Below are 19,530 nucleotides of genomic sequence, written 5' to 3' on the forward strand. Positions count from 1 at the left end.
TAGCAAAGAATGTTCACGTAAGTGCAAGCACTATCTTAGGAAGAGTGTCTGGCATCTATTTCTGTCCTAGGAAATGCCACAGGGGTGTAGCAGCTTTGCAGTCAGACGATGGGGGTAGGGATGAGAGACGTTTTTCCATCTCATCGTGGTGAACTTGAGCAAGTAATAATATAGATCATATAAGATTAGGGAATATGAAGTATCGACGTATTCTAAAACATTAAGTGTTTCTGAATGTTAGAAAACACAGGAAGCTGAAGTCGTCCTTGTGTTACTTTACAGGAAGGTGGGGGACATAAGGAATGTCGAAGACAGCCAGATGTTAATCAAGAAACTCTGTATGGAGAGCCCGCCATCTGGGTCAGTTGAGTGGGTCACCTGTAGGTTCAAGTAATTTTTACTCAGTCCTGAAGGAGTTGATGGTAGACCAGATAGGTCTGTACCCCAGGCATTCTGGTGAGGAGGTTTAGGAAGAGAACTGCAAACATTACAGGGCTAATGTTTGAACATGACGAAGGACTGAGAACCAGTGAGACACAGACACACAGGAGTGTCTACAAAATGACGGAGGCGCTCTTAGCTACAGTCCCTTCTGGTTTTTTGTTTTGTTTTGTTTTTGTTTTTGTTTTTTGTTTTTTGAGACAGGGTTTCTCTGTCTACTCCTGGCTGTCCTGGAACTCACTCTGTAGACCAGGCTGGCCTCGAACTCAGAAATCTGCCTGCCTCTGCCTCCCAAGTGCTGGAATTAAAGGTGTGCGCCATCACCGCCTGGCTCTTCCATGACTGTTAAAGGAGTCCGTGCTCAGCCTGTCTGCTCCCTCCTCCCAGACAGAGTCACTGCCACACTGGCCTGCTTGGCTTCCTGCCTGCTTGGAGCCATACTATCCCATGGTTGTTAAATTTCTAGTGATGGTGCCAGTGGGGTAGTTGTCGATTCAAGAGGCACCAAGGTGACTGCTAAGCCCCTGAGAAACAAGGAGACACACTGGAAGATGCCTTGGCCACCTCCTATTGTCCATGGGAATCTGAAAGATTAGACAGAAAAGGAAACAGAGATAGGTGAACAGCCGAAGATCAAAACCTTGCTACGGTGACAGTTCTGTAGATATGTCTTAGAAGGACATGTTTACAAACCTTTTAGTGACATAGAATACACTTATAGAAGACTAAGGTTTTCATATTTAGCATTAAACAGTGTTACATGATCACAGTTGTATTATTAATTTCTGTGACCCCAAATAGAGTTAAAATTGTGACTTTGAGTTCTAGAACCTTCTCGGGGTGACCTGAACTTCCCACCTTCCTGCCTGTACCTCCCACATGCTGAGATTACAGGTGTGGGTCACCACACCCAGTCTGTGTGGGATTTGGGATAGAATCCTGAGAGTTTTGTGCCCACTCAAAGCACTCTACAAACTGAGCCTCCGCCCCAGCCCTGATCCCACCCTCAATTTTAATTAGGGTTAAGTTTCACTGTGAGATGATACATCAGGTTTGGTTCTTAGTGATGTCTAAAGCAACATACAGCATATTACCCTGACCTGAGAATTTCACAACTCTTGAACAAGTTAGCAAGTTGAATTAAGGACAGAGTCCAATATGTAGATGTGTGTGCATGTGTGTGTCTATGTGTATGTGTGTGTGCCTGTGTGTGTCTCTGTGTGTCTCTGTGTGTGTGTCTCTCTGTCTGTATGTGTGTGTGCCTGAGTGTGTGTGTGTGTATTGTGTGTGTGTCTCTGTGAGTGAGTGTGCCTGTTTGTGCCTTTGTGTGTGTGTGTCTGTATGTGTCTCTTGTGTAGGTGTCTGTATGTGTCTGTGTGTGTGCATGTGTGTGTGCAGCTTATGGCATTTTAAACTCTGTTAACTACAAAGAATAAAAGGATTGTGCAACACAGTTGGAAGGAAAACAACTTCTGAGATAGAGATCAAACTGTGTTTATAGAACCCATTATTGGCAGCTTTGCTATCAGTCATTTCCTGTGGGAATATTTCACTGGGGAATATTTTTATGCCTTGACTATTCATGAAACAGCCTTGGGTTCCTGCAATAAAAATATCCAAGCACCGTTGGTATTAAGGTCTGAACATTGCAGTGTAACAATTCAGATTAAGCACTGAGACTATGTTTAGAGCTTTTCTACGTGTTACAGAAGAGTTTTAAAGCAACACCAGTACACTGTGGTCTAGTGGAGAGTTGAGCAACAGACTGGAAACTGAAGCTACTTGTTCTCTATAACATTCTAAAAAAGGTTCAATTAAAAAAGGTTCATCATGTACAGTGTTTAAGATGCCGTGTTCACCATAATACACCAGGGGATTATAGTTTCTGTCCTCAGGAAGTGGGTGAATTTTGAATTTTCTTATAAGACAGACAGAATGTGCATACAAATTATATAAAACAAAAAACTGCAACAATCTGTTCTGACAAATATATGACGATTTTTGTGTGTTCATACATGTGTGAGGTGTATGTGTTGTATGCATGGTGTATGGGTAGTATGCGTATATGTGTGATGTGTTTGTGTAGTGTATGTGTGTGGTGTACATGTGTTATGTATGGTGTGTGTGGTATATATGTGGTATATATGTGTGTTTGTGTGTATTTGTATGCATGTGTGTTGTGTGTGGTGTATGTGGTATGTGTATGAATGGAGTGTATGTGTGGTATATGTGTGTATGTGTTTGTGTGTGTGGTGTATGTGTTGTGTGTGTGGTGTATGTGTGGTGTGTTTGGTAAATGTTTGTGTGTGTGTGTGTGTTGTGTATGGTGTGTGTGTGTGGTATATAGGTGTTTGTATCTGAATGTGTGTGTGTTGTGTGGTGTATGTGTTGTGTGTGTAGTGTATATGTGGTGTTTGGTAAGTGTGTGTGTGTTGTGTGGTGTATGTGTTGTGTGTGTGGTGTATGTGTTGTGTGTGTAGTGTATGTGTGGTGTGTTTGGTAAGTGTGTGTGTGTGTTGTGTGGTATATGTGTTGTGTGTGTAGTGTATGTGTGGTGTGTTTGGTAAGTGTGTGTGTGTGTGTGTGTGTGTGTGTGTGTGTGGTGAGTGTGTGCTGGATAGTAACAAGAACTCTTGGAGTTTGGTAGAACTTGAGACCAAGTCCATCTGGTAGTTGACTCCATGGTGAAGATAAGGATGAGCACCTTCCACCTCCTCTCTGCATCCCAGTGTTTTGGAGTGTGTCACAGGTCAGAAAGAAATGGCTCCCCTTCTCCAGGGTGTGGGTCTTGATACAACTGATTCAAATCTTTAGGCTTGAAGGCTTCACCTTTACCTGTGGGCACTCCTGTCAGTTCCTTTGTTCCTTTGTTTAGTTTTTGAGGGAGGGTCTGCCCTCCAACTGCCTCCACCCTATGCCTTCTCCTTCCACATCCCTGACATTACAAGCAAGTATACCACCTCACCAAGCCTAGGACGGGTAAGATTACACACATACAGATACAGGGGAAATTACTCCAGAGAGCCAGGCTCTAACAAGCGGAGCACAGACCCAAGAGGACTTAGAGGATGGATGGAGCCTTTAGGTACAGAAGACAGCAGGGCTTACACGGAGGACCACTGGAATAAGTAAGAACCATTTACTTAGCTACCAATTTTTGAGGTCTTGAGTACCTACTAAGTGCAAGTATGTGCTAGATATTGGTGTGGTACGAGTAACTCAAAGGTCATTCCTAATACATAAAAACTAAAAAGTATAGCTGAAATCAGAGATGATAGCAATACTGATTCTTATCAGTTACTGGGGTTTGGTTTTGCTATACTGAGCACGGGCCTTCCTCTTTTATGAGAGTAGGTATTTCTAAATTCTACCCTTTCTCTGTTTCGACTCAGCTGTTTCTCAACACTGAATCTCAGTTAGCATTTTTACATTTAAAAGCTGCAAACTAGTGTTTTTAGTTTGGTAGTCATACACAGGGCTCTTATCTGTGGTTCCATTGAACAAGTTTTGTTTGATCTAGGGATTAACGTTGGATGAGCAGGCATCATTTTTACCGAAGGAAAAACAGATTTAAAGAGTGATTTAGAACATACAGGATTTTTTTTTTTTTTGAAAAAAATCCTTATCGAAAGGATTTGCTGCAAATTCCCTTTTTTATTATTTATTTTTATGTGCATGGTTGTTTTACCTGCACCTACGTCGGCTTACAACAAGCATATTGGGTGCCAGAGGAGGCCAGAAGAGGGCATCGGAAGCCCTGACGTGACGCTGGAGTCCCGTGAGCTACCGGGGCTGAGGATCGAATCAGTGTCCCACACAAGAGCAGCCAGAGATCCTAACAGCTGAGCGATCTCTCCAGCCCGGCAAATTCCTTTCCAGCAGCTCCGGGGAGCAGGGAACCGATCAGAACATCTCTGGAACATCGCTCCAGTGAGATACACCTGCACTCACTGGGTCGGTCCAAACAGTCTTTGTTACTCTCAAGCTAGGACTTGCTGCACCGGAGCCACGCCTCGCGCAGGGGGCAGCGGGGAGGGGCCGGGGAGGGTGGCGGGGTGGCAGCGGGACCCGCTCCACCTTTTCCCTCTCCGCGGCCTCGCTGGCCCCGCCCCCGGAGCGCCCACCTCGGGAACGCCGCGTGTTGGCCCGCGCGCCCCGTCGCGGCTCCAGTTCCGGGGCATGCGCGCTGCGGCGCCCGCACCCCCCCACCCCCCGCTCCGCCGACCCGCCGCTGCAGAGTTATGCCAAGTATGTGAGGAGCTGGCGAGGACCGGCTGCGGTCATGGAGAGCCGCCGCCTCCGCCCGCGCGGGACTCGGAGCCCGCCCCGCGCCCCGGGCGAGCCGGGCTGCTAAGGCGGCGCGCATGGCGGAGCCCCTGCGCAGGACGCTCGGCCGGCTCGGGGAGCGGCGCGGTCCTGGGGCGCTCGGGCTGCACGCGGACGCCGTAGCGGCCTCGCTCTCCGAGGGACGCTCGCCGTCCCGCGAGCTCGCGGGCCCCGGCATGGAGCCGCCCGCGTGGGCGACCCGGGCGCCCTCCGAGCAGCCAGGCGCGCGGGTCCCATGGTCTCGCGGGGCTCCGGAGGCCGCCGCTCCGGGCCGCGCGTTTGCTCGCGCTTCCCCAGGCACCGAAGGCAGCAGCGACGACGGGGAGGACGAGGGCGCCGACTACTACGAAAACCTGCCCGCGGGCTGCGCGCCCGATGGGGCGGAGGCGCTGCGGGCCTCGCCTTCCCAAGCGGCGGGCTCCTCCCCGGGGATGGAGGGCGGCCGCCTGGAGACCGGCAGGCTGCAGACCCAGTTGCGAGAGGCCTATTATCTGCTGATCCAGGCCATGCACGACCTGCCCCCTGACTCGGGCACGCGGCGGGGCGGACCCGCGGGAACCCGGGCTCTGGGCCAGCAGCCGCCTCTCCCCCGCGGCGCAGCCGTGCGCCCAGCCTGCAGCCCCCGAGGCGGCGACCGCCCTCCGCTGCAGGTGTCCCCGCCCCGGTCGCCTCCGCCGGAGTCGAGAGTGGGACGGCCTCCCAGTCCTCGGATGCAGCTGTCCAGTTGCAGAAGTCTCGAGAGCCTCCGCGTGAGCCCGCAGCCGCCTCTGCTCCAGCGGTGGGCGAGCGACAGCTGGATCAGGTGCAGTGCGCACAGGGACAGGGACGAGCCCCAGCCACGTGGAGGTGGGATGGACGGCTGGAACCGGGGCAGTCACCGGGCTGCTACGTCCGCTGCTCTCCTGCCTCCCATCTGCCATGACCCCAGCCGGTCCTCGGGACGTCCCTTTAAGGATCCTGCGGGGACCTCTGTGATATCCAGCAGCCAAGAAGACCATCCCGAGGAGCTTCCCCTCCTCAAGCCACCTGCGGTGACTGTCAAGAAACTGCAGAAGTGGATGTACAAAGGACGTCTGCTGTCCCTGGGGATGAAGGGTCGCGCTCGTGGGACAGCACCCAAAGTTCCCGGAGCGCAGGCAACCTCTCCAAATTTGGGCAGTTGGAAAGTGCATGAAAACCACGTCCTCTCGGTGACAACGGACCAAAGAATCACACTGACAGGTATTGCAGCCGATATGCTGAGCCACGCCGTGAGCCTCTAATGGAGTGATTCTCAGCCTTCCTGATGCTGTGACCCTCTAATTTAGTGCCTCATATTATGGGGACCCCCCAACTGTAAAATTACTTTCTTTGCTACTTCGTAACCGTAATTTTGCTATAGTTATGAGCTGTAATGTAAATCTCAGTATTTTTCAATGGTCTTAGGCGAGCCCAGTGAAAAAGTAGTTCAGTCACCACAGGGGTCGAGACCCATAGGTTGAGAACCACTGGTGTGCTGTTTACCCAGTGGGCTTCTGCCTCCGCCAGTCGCGTGACCCTGCCAATGTCATGCATAAATCTTGTGTTCGCGCTCTCCCCCTTGTCCTCCTCCCCCCCTCTTCCTGCTTTTTCCTTCTTTCCCTTTTCGGAATTTTTTCTCCAAGAGTCAGCGTGTCCCCTCCCTCAGGACAACAGTGAATAAGGGTTTTAAGTCCTTTACATGCTTTTTCTGTAGGTTTTGAGGCCGGGGGTGGTTGGGGGCGGGAGGGGGGAGCGGGAGCACGGCTTTGATTTTCTTTTTCTGTGTAGCTCTAGGCAAAGACTTGGGAAGTTTGTGAGTCTGAATTCGATCCAAGGTAGAATTTTATAGGCTTCATAAACTGTCATTTTACTTATTAGGCTGTTTTTCTTCTCACCCACATACTTGAGCTTAGACATATACGTGGGCATGCCGGATGCACACACATGTGCACACGCACGCACGCGCGCACACACACACCACAAACTTAATCCAAAGCTAAGATTCCGTTCACTTGTAGAACACCTAGGAGAATGTTACTGTAATGAAAACAAATGCCACTCAGGGCCGAGTCCAAGCACCTAAGGTCGCTTGAAAACTTAGAAAACACTATTTATAGTAGAAAAAAGAAATTAAAGTCTGGTTGTCCTTATATAGTATCCAAGACCTTTGGTTTGCTATGTGCATGTTTTTTAATTATCACTGAGGGTCTAGTTTTAGAAATCTCTGAATTTTGTTGATTCTCCTCAAAATTCTCTGGTGAATCAAAACCATGTGGCGTCTTGACACCCCCTTAAAAGCAGAAACTTTCAGTGAGGAGTTGTAAAAATACTTAAGTACTGGAAGTATTTGGGGCTTTCATGGAAGAATGCACACCCAGCCCAGCTGTGGTTGCTCGGGCCTTTAATCCCAGCACTCTGGACACAGAGGCAGGTGCACCTCTGTAAGCTCAAGTTCCGTGTGGCCCGCAGAGTAAGATGCTGTATTTTAAAAAAAGAAAAAAAGAGATCACAGGGCCCACAGGGTTGGGCTACTGCACACTAACTTTAAACAATAAACGCAAATGTGGGGAGAAACAAAGTTATAACTAAAAGATGATTTTGTTTAATATATAGACAATATATTCTATATAGACAATATGCATTCAACAATAGATTATAATTCTATTTCACCAGAATAAAGGAATAGTGGACGGTCTTTGTGAAGAGAGGTGCACTTTTCCAAGCTCACAGCATAATAATAACAATAAAAATAATAATAGTATAATAATTTCCCCCAGATCTAAAGTACTTGTAATAAAAAAAAACTTACATTCACAACCTTTAAGCTCCTTTGACTCTGTATGATAAATTTCACTGATAACAAAACTATGTAAAAACATTCACCATCGAATTACTTTGGTAACGGGGCAAATATTCAGGGAGTTAAGTATATATTTCTTCATAGGATGAATTTGTTGCTTCTTCCATTTTGAGTTTAAATCTGGAAGCGTTAATAACGTCAAAAGAAATTAAAACCAAATATTGCATCCACTGCCGCCGTGTTTTATAGGAAATCTCCCCTAAAGCTGCCGCAGTCTCCTTCCTCAGCGTTGCTTTCTGATCACACATTAACTCTTCAGTGGCTGAACACAGCAGAATAGTTCTTAGCTATCTAAGGATGTGGATAGTTACAACAGGCTTTCTTGGTTTGCTGGTCCTAGAATTCTGGATTCTTTTACAAGTTTTACTTCCATCCTCTGCCCTACCCAAGATGGGGCCGTGGTCGTTCATCAGCAGAGGAACCTGGAGGTGGAGGAGTCTGATGAATGTTTCTTGCAGCTGCGTAGACCCAGACCGTCCTGTGGATTCAAACTCGGTTCTCATGACTCAGAAACCTCCATATAAGGTCAAAGAGGCTCTGAATTCTCTAGAGGCTTGATCCAATTAATTCATTAAATGGCTTGGCCTGACAAGATGGGTGGACTTTAATAAAACACAGTTTAGAGGGCTAAGTGTCTTCCTTCAGGGGATTCCTAGCATAGGCATTATTATTATTATTAAAAAATTTAATGATAATTTAATTTAGTTCCCTTTTCAACTAAAATATGTTTTTAAGGTGTATTTTGTGTGTATGGGTGTTTTGTGGGCATGTATGTATATGCACCACATGCTTGTACATATTGATGTACACTGACTACATGCCTGCCTGGGATCTTGGAGGGAGGGCATCAGATCCTCTGCAACTGGAATAATAGATAGCCGTGAGCCTTCACGTGGATGCTGGGAATCGAACCTAGGTCCTTTGCAAGAACAAGTGTTCTTTATTGCTGAGCCCTCTCTCCAGCCTTGCTGGGCACCGTCACCTAAATGTTACTTGGAGTACTTTTTGAGTCCTTTTGTTGGGTTGTTCGTGTAGTTTGGTGGGAGAGTCTGTGCTTAGTAGGATCAAGACCTGGGTTTGGGTTCAGGTCCACTCTCCTCCCTCAACACACAAAAGAGGATAAAATGAGCACATTACAGCTGTTGTTTTGAAAAGGTATACACTCTGTTTTCAGCAGCACGTCCATCCTCAGGTGTACAAAAGATTTAAGTATTTTAAAGGGTTTATATCACATTTTCTGGATATATTCATATGGATGTTTTCCTCACAAATAAAATTAAAAGGCAGAGTCTGTGATAGATATGCAATGGGCTAGAGATACCTAAATCTGAGCATTTTAAAAATGTTTGGAGACTATTATGACAAACAAATGCAGACAACAGTGGTTATTGGTGTTGATTTCCAGCTCCAACCAAGAACCATTGTGCTTGTCATGGCATTAGAGAGCCTTCAGCCAGATGGGTTTAAGTGTGTTTGTTGCAGTGTTCACAGATTGGCCAATTTGTTCTAATTGAGACGATTATCTAAGAAATCCTAGGTCATTACACATAGTAAATATTGTCAAGTTTCTGCAAGCCTTCAGATGATGAAGGGGCTATAGTTTATTTGCCAACTCTACGTCATTATACGTCTTTATCTGAAAAGTCCTAATTAGCATGTGAGTTTTAGAAATATATTTTGGAGCACCAGTCGGGCTATTTCGGCTGTTAATTGTGTGAAAAGTGTACTTAGTCTCTATGATTCCATTTTTGCTTCTGTGAAAGGAGACACTTAGGATAGTTAACTGTTAATAATTTACCTAAAAAAATTTTAACGTAGTGTTAATTAGATGGCACGATTTTTTGTTGTTGTCGTTGTCGTAGCCAGTGCTGGTCTTGAACTACAGACCTGTGCGTGATTGTGATGTACAGGGGATACAGCCCAGGGCTTTATGAATGCTAGGCAAACACTGTACCCACTGAGTCATAGCCTCAGATCCCGGTTTGTATGATCTTTTTTGTTTGTTGTTTTGGTTTTTGGAGGTAAGAGTTTCTCTGCATAGCCCTGGAATTCACTGTGTTGAACAGGCTGGCCTGGAGCTTACCCAGATCTGCCTGTCTCCTGAGTGTTGGGTGCCTTCATTCCCAGCCCTGCCTCCATCCCTCTTTCTTCTCTTTCTCACATTCTCTCCTCCCCCTTTCTCTTTTTAAAAAGTTATTTACTTTGATTTTATGTGTATGGCTGTTTTACTAGTGTGCCACTAGCATGCCTGGGGCCCACACAGTTAGAAATGGTTGTTAGCTGCCATGTAGGGGGCTGGGAATAGAACCTGGGTCCTCTGGAAGAGAAGAGGGTCCTCTTAAAGGCTCAACCATCTTTCCAGACCCCCTGTTAGCATGATATTTAACCATCTTAACTGAGGTTGATAGGGAGATAAGATTCCCATCTGAATCTTTTTTGAAGTATTTGAGACTCTGGTTTCATTTATCATTTTTGACTGGGGGTGGGGGGAGCCCTGTTCCACCAGCACCCCCAACATTAATGAACGGTTTCTGACAATCTTCTGGCTTTAAATCCTGCGCTGAGAAAGTTTGGCCTTCCGGCCTTTGGAAGCAAGTGCAGCATTTTTTGTTTTGTTGTTTTGGAAGAGTGCCACGGAACATTGGAGTTGCTGGTAGCTGGAAAACTTTTGAGAATTACAAAATCAGCAGAAAGTCGTGTCGTGTTGGTTTGGAAGTCCTGTGCTTCTAGATCAGAGATTTCCAATCTAAGAGGTGTCCGTTTGTTCCTTGAGAACTTATGAAGTTTTCAGGCCCTTGCTGAAGGTGTAGTGTTCACTGTTAGAGAAGGACACTTTTCAAACCATGTGCATCTGGATTCCTGGAAAACCTCCTTAAAGTTCAGATTCAGTAGGTGTGGGCAGGGCCTAGGAGCAGACTCTCATCACAGGCCTCAGTAGGTAGGTGGTGCTGTTTGGAAGGCCCCACTTTAGGAAGGATCTGGAGTTCTCCTGTTCCTCAGTTTAGGACTTACTTAATACTTGATACTTAAACTGACCCCACTTAGGGCAAAGCACAGAGCTCTGTCTGCTTCAATCTCAGTTTGAATAGTTAGTGCTTGCAGTCGTCTTAATTGATCCCATCTCCCACCAATCAATACTAGTGATTTTAGGGCCTTCCAGAGAGGGGAGCGTTTGGGAATGGTGGTTAACAGAACCTGGGTTTTGGACAGAATTGTTACTATTTCCTTGACCGTAGCAGTTTCTCAACCTCTGGTGGCCCCTTTCCTTGGGCTGCTGTGAGAACAGGAGCAGAGTTGAGTTCTGTGTGTGCTTGGCAGGCGCTGCGGGGATGCTGCCTTTCCCCTGGTCATCAGGATGCTGGTGGTGTGAGCAGATGGAAAGCTGAGGAGTGAGCCTGGGGGAGCTTTGAGGCTGAGCTAGCCAGCACCCCACCCCCGCCACACTTACTAATTCTGCTGGCCTCTTCCGTGCTGCCCTCTCAGTGCCTCCTGTTACTTTTGTAGAATTGAAAATGATCTCAAGGTATTCCTTTCTACTTTTTCAGTCTCGAAAGTGAGCATATAGTTTGCTTGAGGGTTTTTATTGCCAGTCACAAGGGGAGAAAAAGAAAAAGTGTCTTTCCTTACCCTTCACTTGCTTTTGGATTTATCTGGGAAATGCACACAGAGGTTCAATTTTCTTAAAGAAAACCTAAGCATAGACTTTAATATCCAATGCTTATAAGAATAATTTTGTTTGTATTTTTTTTTTTAAGAGAAGGAAGGACACCACTACTTTCAGTAGAGATTTTAAAAAGATGAAAAGATACCCATCCATGGATGCTGTACATTTTCAGCTAATGTTGAGATGCACAAGTGCTTAGTCTGCTGTTAGTTTGAGATAGGGGTTAATTACTGAGTAGCTAAGTGATCACTAATCCTAAAGTATCTGGCTTTATTATGAAATAGTTATTGAGAAAATAAAATTGGCTCAAGCAGTTTACCTCTCACTTTGTATCCTGCTTTTCTCTGTATCTCTGTATTGTTGTAATTATCTTACAGACTTTCAAAGTAAAATCACTTTTATTAGAACCTTTAAGTTATATCAGTCAGCCTGTATAGTTGCAAGAGAGTGCTTTTTTGCCCTGCAATTTTGTATACTTATTTTTGTTACTTACATCTTCTTGTGTACCTATAATATGAAGCAAAATCTAACTCCCAAATCGGTGCAGCTGACTTGGGTGTTACTTTTAGCATGGAAGGGAAGGGAGAGAAGATTGCACAGGGCCTTTCAGATTCAGTGAGAGACCCTATCTCGGTAAAGCAGATGGAGGGCCAGAGAGAAGGCTTAGCAGGGAAGAGCACAGGGGGAGGTGTGTGTGTGTGTGGGGGGGTGAGGGGTGGGGAGTAGGGGTGGGTTTGGTTCTCAATGCTCACATGGTGGATCACAACCTTCCGTAACTCCAGTTCCAGGGGACCCTGCTGCCAGTTTCTGCTTTACATGGGTGCACACACATGTTCACTTGCTCATACACACAGGAATAAAACCACACATGTTCATATACTACACACACAGGAATAAAACCACTCCGGTGTCTCACAGTGTAACTACTCCTTTTAGTATTACGTTTTCATTCGACACATTGGCTTGCTTAGATATAGGATGCTAGAAGCTTTATTTTTCTTATTGCAGCTCATTGGAATGTAGTAAGTACATGCAGGCACCTATCAGGCATGGTGTAGAGTATGTATGATGTGAAAAACAATGATAGCGCACAAAACAATGTATCCAACTAGATACATGTTTGGGTGTTGTTAAGGAGCTCTGAGAAGACAAACAAGATGTGACTTCTGGCTTCGACTTTGTAATTGTGTCAGAACTGTGTGAAACAGTGTCCCTCACAGGTCTGGTATGCTATTACATAAGAAGCGCTGTGGACTGACTCAGGATCTAGCTTTTGGTGTTCTAGGCAGGAACACGTGATCCCTGGGAGCCCAAAGCTCCAGTAACTCCTGGCCTTGTGCTTGTTATCTTTGGATGGGAAGGAGAGGGAACTGAAGAATGAAAATTTTTAAATAATAGATTTTCTTTTTATTTAATTTATTGTTTTCTTAAGACAGAGTTTATCTGTATAGCCCTGGCTATCCTGGAACTCGCTCTGTAGACCTGTCTGGACTTGAACTCAGAGATCTGCCTGCCTCTTCCTCTGCCGGGATTGTGAGCCACCAGGCCTGGCTGATTTTTCAGTTATGTGTCTGTGTATCTGGAGCTACAGGGGCTGTAGGCTTCCTGATGTGGGTGCTGGGAATCCAGGTTGGCTCTTCTGCAAGAGCATCATCTTAACAACTGAACTCTCTCTCCAGCCCCAAAGACAGATGCTTGAATCAAGTTTTCATTAATTAAAAATGTTGAAAAGGAAATCAAAATCATTTCAGGGTGATGAGTACATGCCAGGTTTGCATCTGCAGTCCTGGATGGTGGAGAGATGATCCTTTCTTCCCAGGCTTCTGCAAGGTGTGAGTCAAAGTTAGAAAGCAGTCTCTTCCATTTACCAGCTGGGTGGTCCAGACAAGCTCCCTGGCTGTTCTAAGGAGAAGTTTCAGTTTTCAGTCAATTTCAAGCATAGCTTCAATCAGCAGCTTTATCAGCAGCTGCCCTATAAGGTAAAATGCCATGTTCAGTGAGGGTCTCTTCCCTACTGTTTGTAGGTAACAGGGTAAAAGTGCTAGCTTTAGGTTAGGCTTGGGTTTGAACATGTCTTAGACGCAAAGGATTGCTTTAGAGCAGTTGTTCTCAACTTGTGGGTCACAGGAGTTAGATGACCCTTTCATGGGGGTTGCTTAAGACCATTGGAAAACACAGATATTTATTTATATTACGATGCAAAAGTATAGTTACAGAGTAGCAATGAGAAATGTTTATGGTTGGGGTCACCACAACATGAGGAGCTGTATTAAAGGGTCGCAGCATCAGGAAAGTTGAGGACCACTGCTGCAGAGGTCAGGGAATTTACAGCTTCCTTGCTGCTTTCCCTCTCCTGCCCAGCACATAGTAGTCACTCACTGAGTAAATCAATGACTTACATAGTAGGAGCTCTTATCGCTACGTTCAGAGCATCACGACACTGCAATGGCATACTTTAAAAACATGGCACAACCTCAGATTTCCACAAATGAACTCTTGTCATAGAGGTGTGCTTAACTTACTGGCTGCCACTTAACACAACTCTTTGGAAGCATAGTCTTCCTTAGTTACAAGTAATATATTCTTACAGCACTGTAACACTATGCTGACATATACACAGATATAAGTATCTGGGGCCTTCACTGGATCTCGGGAAAGGGCTATTCTGTTCAGTATTTATTTGCTCTTTAGGATTGTGCTTTAATTGACATTTTTAAGCTTTGTTAAAATTGAAAGGTTTTTATTAAAAAATTAACCTTTATAAAAGAAAAAGAATGATACTTGTAGTTGTCATGATATATCATGAGTTGGTATTATTCAGATAGCAATTAAAATGTACTATTGTATTAAAAAGTGTTCTTTTGGAACTTTCTAAAAATTATTTTAATATATTTTATTATGGTAAGACTTGCGCAACATTGTGTTTTATAATAAAGACAGTGCTAGCTTGTATTTTTTTCTTAGAATTTCATAACACTTATATATCCATTTGGATTTCTAAGTTGAAATTATATTTCAATGGAAAAATTAGTTTTGTGGTTTGGTTTTGATCTATGAATATGATTAATGTCACTTTTATTTTTAAACATTTTAATACCTGGTCTGCAGTGACATGTCTTTCATCTGTGTTCTTTTTTGTCCTTTGAAGCAGACTTATTTGAGAATGTCTATGGGTCTCCACTGAAGAAACGAGAACCTGAAGATATAAGGGGTAACACTGAGCTTAGAGGTCACCTTAACAACATCACTGTTTCAAAGAAGCGCAATTGGCTGTATCAGAGCACTCTGAGGTCTCAGAGTCTGGAGGAGAATAAGCAAAGCCAGGACAGGCATTATTTCTCCCGCTCCCCTGTGTCTCCGCCCAGGCATCAGCCTGTCTGTACATCCCACAGGGGATACTGCACACACGTTGTGTGTAATGCTGCCAGCTCTCCGTTATCAAGAAACGGCTCTTCAGCCTTTAGCGAGGACAATGACGCGGATGATGAAGGAGAAATATGGTATAATCCCATCCCCGAGGATGACAGCTTGGGCATAGCACACGTCTTGAATCTTGAGGAGACAAACGCCACTACCCTGAAGCTCCCCGCTGTCAGTGTGAGCATGTTGCCTGCCAGAGACCTGATGAAGGTGGAGCCTCATAGTGAAGACTTGCTGTGTCCTACCCAACACAGAGGTGATGTCCAGACCTCACAGTCAAATGGAATTAACTCTGTAGATTCCATTCATTCTACAGAAATTATTCAGCAATGCAAACAAAGGTTAGGATACAGGACACAAGGAAGCCCCACGGCAGAGGATGGCCCCGTGTTGAAATCTGCTTTTACAGGTAAAAGTTACTGTACACTTGAGATTTCTTCCTTTTCAGGTCTTCGGTAGTTGTTAACCCTGCACATGGATGATGCCTGCTGTGTGTGTCTTACACTCTGTCCTTATAAAGTGAAAGTACCTCAGGCCTGGAGAGAGATGGCTTAGCATTAAGAGAGCTTGCTGCCCTGAGTGTAGGTCCTAACACCCACATTAGTTGGCTCACGATCAAAGCCACCTGTAACTCCCTGAGGATCCAACACCTATGGCTTGGTACATAATTTTGCATATTTAAGCATTTTTTTTTTCATTTTATACTTGCTTCTCATAGCTGTTCTGTGATTTTCTTGGTAAAATTGTAGTTTCAATGAAAAACGGATTTTATGTTTTTAAATTTTATTGAATTTTAAGAATCAAAGCCATTTTGCAGTCACACAGGCCTGTGTGTGCACATGCTGGTTCTTGTGTGTAGGTTGGGGCACGCGTATTCTACAGAACTCATGGGGTCAGGGACAGCCTTGGGTGTCTGTCCTCATCTGCCTCCTTGTTTGAGGCAGGTCTCCTTCTATCAGTCACCTCTGCATGTGCCATGTGCTTCCACCTCCTGTCTCACTGCAGGGACGTGACTACAGACCACACAAGCACACCCGACTTCACATGACTGCAGACCACACAGGCACACCCGACTTCACTCGCGTTCTGAGGGTTTGAATGGAGGCTCTTGACGCTTATGCAGTGCGCACTGCTCCGGGAACCGTCTTCTCAGCCCCGCATTTCTGTAGTAATGAATTTCCCCTTGTCTGCAGTAGAAGCTCCAACATATAAAATACTTCACTTTAACAGTGAATGACAGTAGACACTAACTGTTGATAAAAAGAAACAGAATATTCCTTAGTAGTTTAGGAAAACGCAAAGCAGTTTAATATACTAGGTAGCTTTTCTAGGTTATAATAATTGTGTGTGTGTGTGTTCATGTTAGGTGAAGCAGGACCCTGATTACTACACAGTGTTCTAGGCCAGTGAGCCAGGGGGACTATGTGGTGATAGGCAGTACAAGGCATGTTTTGTCCCATACTTCATACTTCATTCCTTACTAGCTGTTTACCAGAAAAGCCCAGTATGCATACTTAAAATAGTCATTGTTCTATATACAGATAATATTGTTATTAGGCTATAGAGATGGGTGGGAGGAGACTTTTTGTTAATGCTTTTAAGAAAGGTCATTTAGTCTACTGATTCTGAACAAATAAACGTGTTCACATTTTAACACTGAAGTAGTTTTGCCAAGATTAAATTCTGGTATTAAGATTATTAGATCTTTATCTGAAGGAGTAGACAAAGCCCGAAAATGAAATATTAAATCATTGTAATGATATTACATTGTTTTTTTTTTTAAAGGAAATATTAACTTACATATTTCAGAACATTTTTATTTTGTTGGATTAATTTGAAAACTTACTGGGAACATGTACAAACTCAAAAATGAAATTGATTCATCCATTCTTTCTAATGGAAAAGTTTAGCAGTTAGCATATTCTATCACCGCTTCACCAGAACCAGCTCACCAGGAAGTTTAATTGGATATACAATATCCTAATAGACTTTTAGAACAAAGAAGGCCTCTTTGCTGCCCAAATCACAGACTTATTTGGTTTTTAACTTCTTTTTTTAAATCAACAACACTTGGCTTTAGAGGGTATAAATACAGATGCAGTGTTGTGTGTTGGAGCTCAGTTTCTGGCTGAATGTACCGAGATGGAGCCTTTTCTAGTTCCTCCAAAACTTAAGCCACCATTTCAGGTTCTGCACTCACTGCAAAGGGAAACGTGTACAACGAGCCTGGGACCCTGCATCCCAGGCTTCAGAACAGCAGGTGGGCAGGGGTCACATCCTCTTAGCGAATCCAGCTCTGTGCTTCGATGGAGACCCCGCTGAGTATGTGGGTGTCTCAGTGTAGGTGAGAACCAGTTTGCTTCTACAGTAAGAATAGAACAGGAGTAGAACAGGAAGTCGGTTGCTTCTCTTTGTAACACTGTTCTCTCTGCTTTTTAAGGCCCCGGGATCTTAGTCTCTACAAATAGGACTGAACTGAGAGCAATGGAGCCATGTTCTCCAAGCCCCAGCCCTGTGAAGAAAGGCAGTTCGATTACCTGGTCTTTACCAGATAAAATAAAGTCTCCACGCACTGTGAGGAAACTTTCTATGAAAATGAAAAGGTTACCAGAGTTCAGCCGGAAGCTGGGTGCCCGGGGAGCCTTACACTACATGAACAGTCCAGAGAGTACCCCTCCTTTGTCTAAATGGAACTGTGGAGAAATTCCTCAGGGTGTCATTCTGACTTCCGGGAACCCAACCAGGAACGTGATAAGCCGGTACCATCTGGATACCACCGTATCCTCTCAACACAGCTACCAGAAGAAACCCCTCGGGAGCTCGAAGTATTCCTGTAAGGGTGGGTACCTCAGCGACGGAGACTCACCCGAGCTTAGAACTAGATCTAACAAGCACGGATCTGAGCACAAAGTTGGGAAAGGGAGAGAAACCATTCCAAGCAGTTGTAGCAAAAATGATGTAGACATTGGTGCCTTTAGACACTATAGCTTTGCGGATCAACCCAGATGCTCTCAGTATATATCCGGTCTCATGAGCGTGCACTTCTACGGAGCAGAGGGTTTGAAACCACCCCGGATAGATTCGAAAGATGTCTTTTGTGCCATTCAGGTAGACTCAGTAAACAAAGCCAGGACAGCTCTGCTCACCTGTAGGACGACGTTCTTAGACATGGACCACACTTTCAACATCGAGGTTGAAAACGCACAGCATCTGAAGCTGGTGGTGTTCAGCTGGGAGCCCACTCCCAGGAGGAACCGCGTGTGCTGTCACGGCACAGTCGTCCTGCCCGCTTTATTCAGAGTGACAAAAACACATCAGCTGGCCGTCAAGCTGGAGCCAAGAGGGCTTATTTACGTCAAGGTGACCCTGATGGAGCAGTGGGAGAATTCTCTCCATGGCCTGGATAAGAACCGAGAATCAGTGATGTTCGGAGTCGACATTCAAAAAGTTGTAGAAAAAGAAAATGTCGGCTTGATGGTGCCACTGCTGATACAGAAATGTATCATGGAGATTGAAAAGAGAGGCTGTCAGGTAGTGTACCATTTTCCTGCTTTCCCCTTTATTGTTTGATTGGTTAAGTCTTAGGAAAAGAGATTCAAGGAAAGGCTAAGGGGAAAAAAGGATTTAGACATTTCCCCAGCCCCGCATTACATCATCACCATCACCACCACCACCACCACCACTATCATCATCATCACCACCATCACCATCACCACAACCACACCACCATCAACATTACCATCATTATTTTGGAGTGTGTTTCATGTCTCAGCTTTTGTTGCTGTGATTTGAGAGCATGCTACACAGTTCCAGCTTACGCTGTGAAGTGTGTGGGCTTTAGGACTGCAAAGGACTAGATTTCTTTACAATGACTTGTTAAGGAAAAGCTGATGACACAGAAAGGCCCTCAGGAATTTCTGCACGCTTTGAAATTCTGGGGGGAAGTTCAACAGTGGATCCCAGAGTCTGGCTTCATTCACCCCATGCTTATTCCCTACTCTCAGTCACACTTACTTGGCGGGTGTTCACACTTGGCGGGTGTTCACACTTCCTTGGTTCTTTACTCCAGGCCTGCATCACAGATGAGGAGAGCTCCTACTGATAAGAACACATGTCCACGTTTGGTTTTGTTTTTTACTTTTATTATTTATGTATGTGAGTATTTTGCCTCGTGTCATGTGCCTGGGGCCCACAGAGGCCTGAAGAGGGTGCTAGGTGCCCCAGAACTAGATTTCTAGGCCGTTGTGAGTAACTGTATAGGTGTTAGGAATTGAATCAAGCCCCCGTGGGAGAGCAGCCAGTGCTCTCAACTGTACAAACATCTTTCCGTGCATCTAAAACAGGATGGCAAAGGCAACCTGTAGAAGAAACAAACCTGTTATTTGTAACACAGTTTGAAAATGGTACCCAGAAACAGGATGCGTAACCTCAGAGAACTTAAGTTCAGACGCACGATTCTGTCTCTGTGTTGTCTCTTTGGAGCAGTGTTTACATTACGGACCGACTTTGAGACAAGTGCATTTTATCCTAAGGTTCTCCGTTTCCTTTTCTATCCTCATGTGAGCCTTGTGCAGAGAGCTAGGAGATCAGGTAGACTTTAAAGTTAATCATTAAGTAGGTATTTTTTAATGTCTTATTACAATAAAGAGCTCAGGCAGGATTATATTGTAGTTTATTTTCTGAAAGATATATAAAACAGATGTATAAAGACTTCTGCTTTTAGCAGTGATTCTTATTTGTATAGAAGGCTAGAAAGGTTTCTTTTGAAAAAGATTTCCTGGGGGCTGGAGAGATGGCTCAGAGGTTAAGAGCACTGGCT

The 19,530-nt window shown here is 45.0% G+C and overlaps 1 protein-coding gene across 3 annotated transcripts in view; it reads left to right on the forward strand.

Annotated features, from left to right (window-relative positions):
* Window positions 1–4,388: 4,388 nt before the first annotated feature.
* Window positions 4,389–19,530, forward strand: part of Syde2 (synapse defective Rho GTPase homolog 2) — a 33,296-nt gene continuing 18,154 nt past the window's right edge. The window contains exons 1-3 of one of the 3 annotated variants that reach the window (XM_076933332.1): window positions 4,389–5,988; window positions 14,440–15,120; window positions 17,152–18,242. In XM_076933332.1, coding sequence (XP_076789447.1) covers window positions 4,806–5,988; window positions 14,440–15,120; window positions 17,152–18,242 — 2,955 coding nt within the window. In that variant the 5' untranslated portion in view covers window positions 4,389–4,805. The remainder of the gene's footprint in view (window positions 5,989–14,439; window positions 15,121–17,151; window positions 18,243–19,530) is intronic. The other 2 variants (XM_034501343.2, XM_034501342.2) reach the window with 2 other exon arrangements.

This window comes from Arvicanthis niloticus, chromosome 4 (assembly GCF_011762505.2).
Source record: "Arvicanthis niloticus isolate mArvNil1 chromosome 4, mArvNil1.pat.X, whole genome shotgun sequence".
In the NCBI taxonomy this organism is placed as follows: domain Eukaryota; kingdom Metazoa; phylum Chordata; class Mammalia; order Rodentia; family Muridae; genus Arvicanthis; species Arvicanthis niloticus.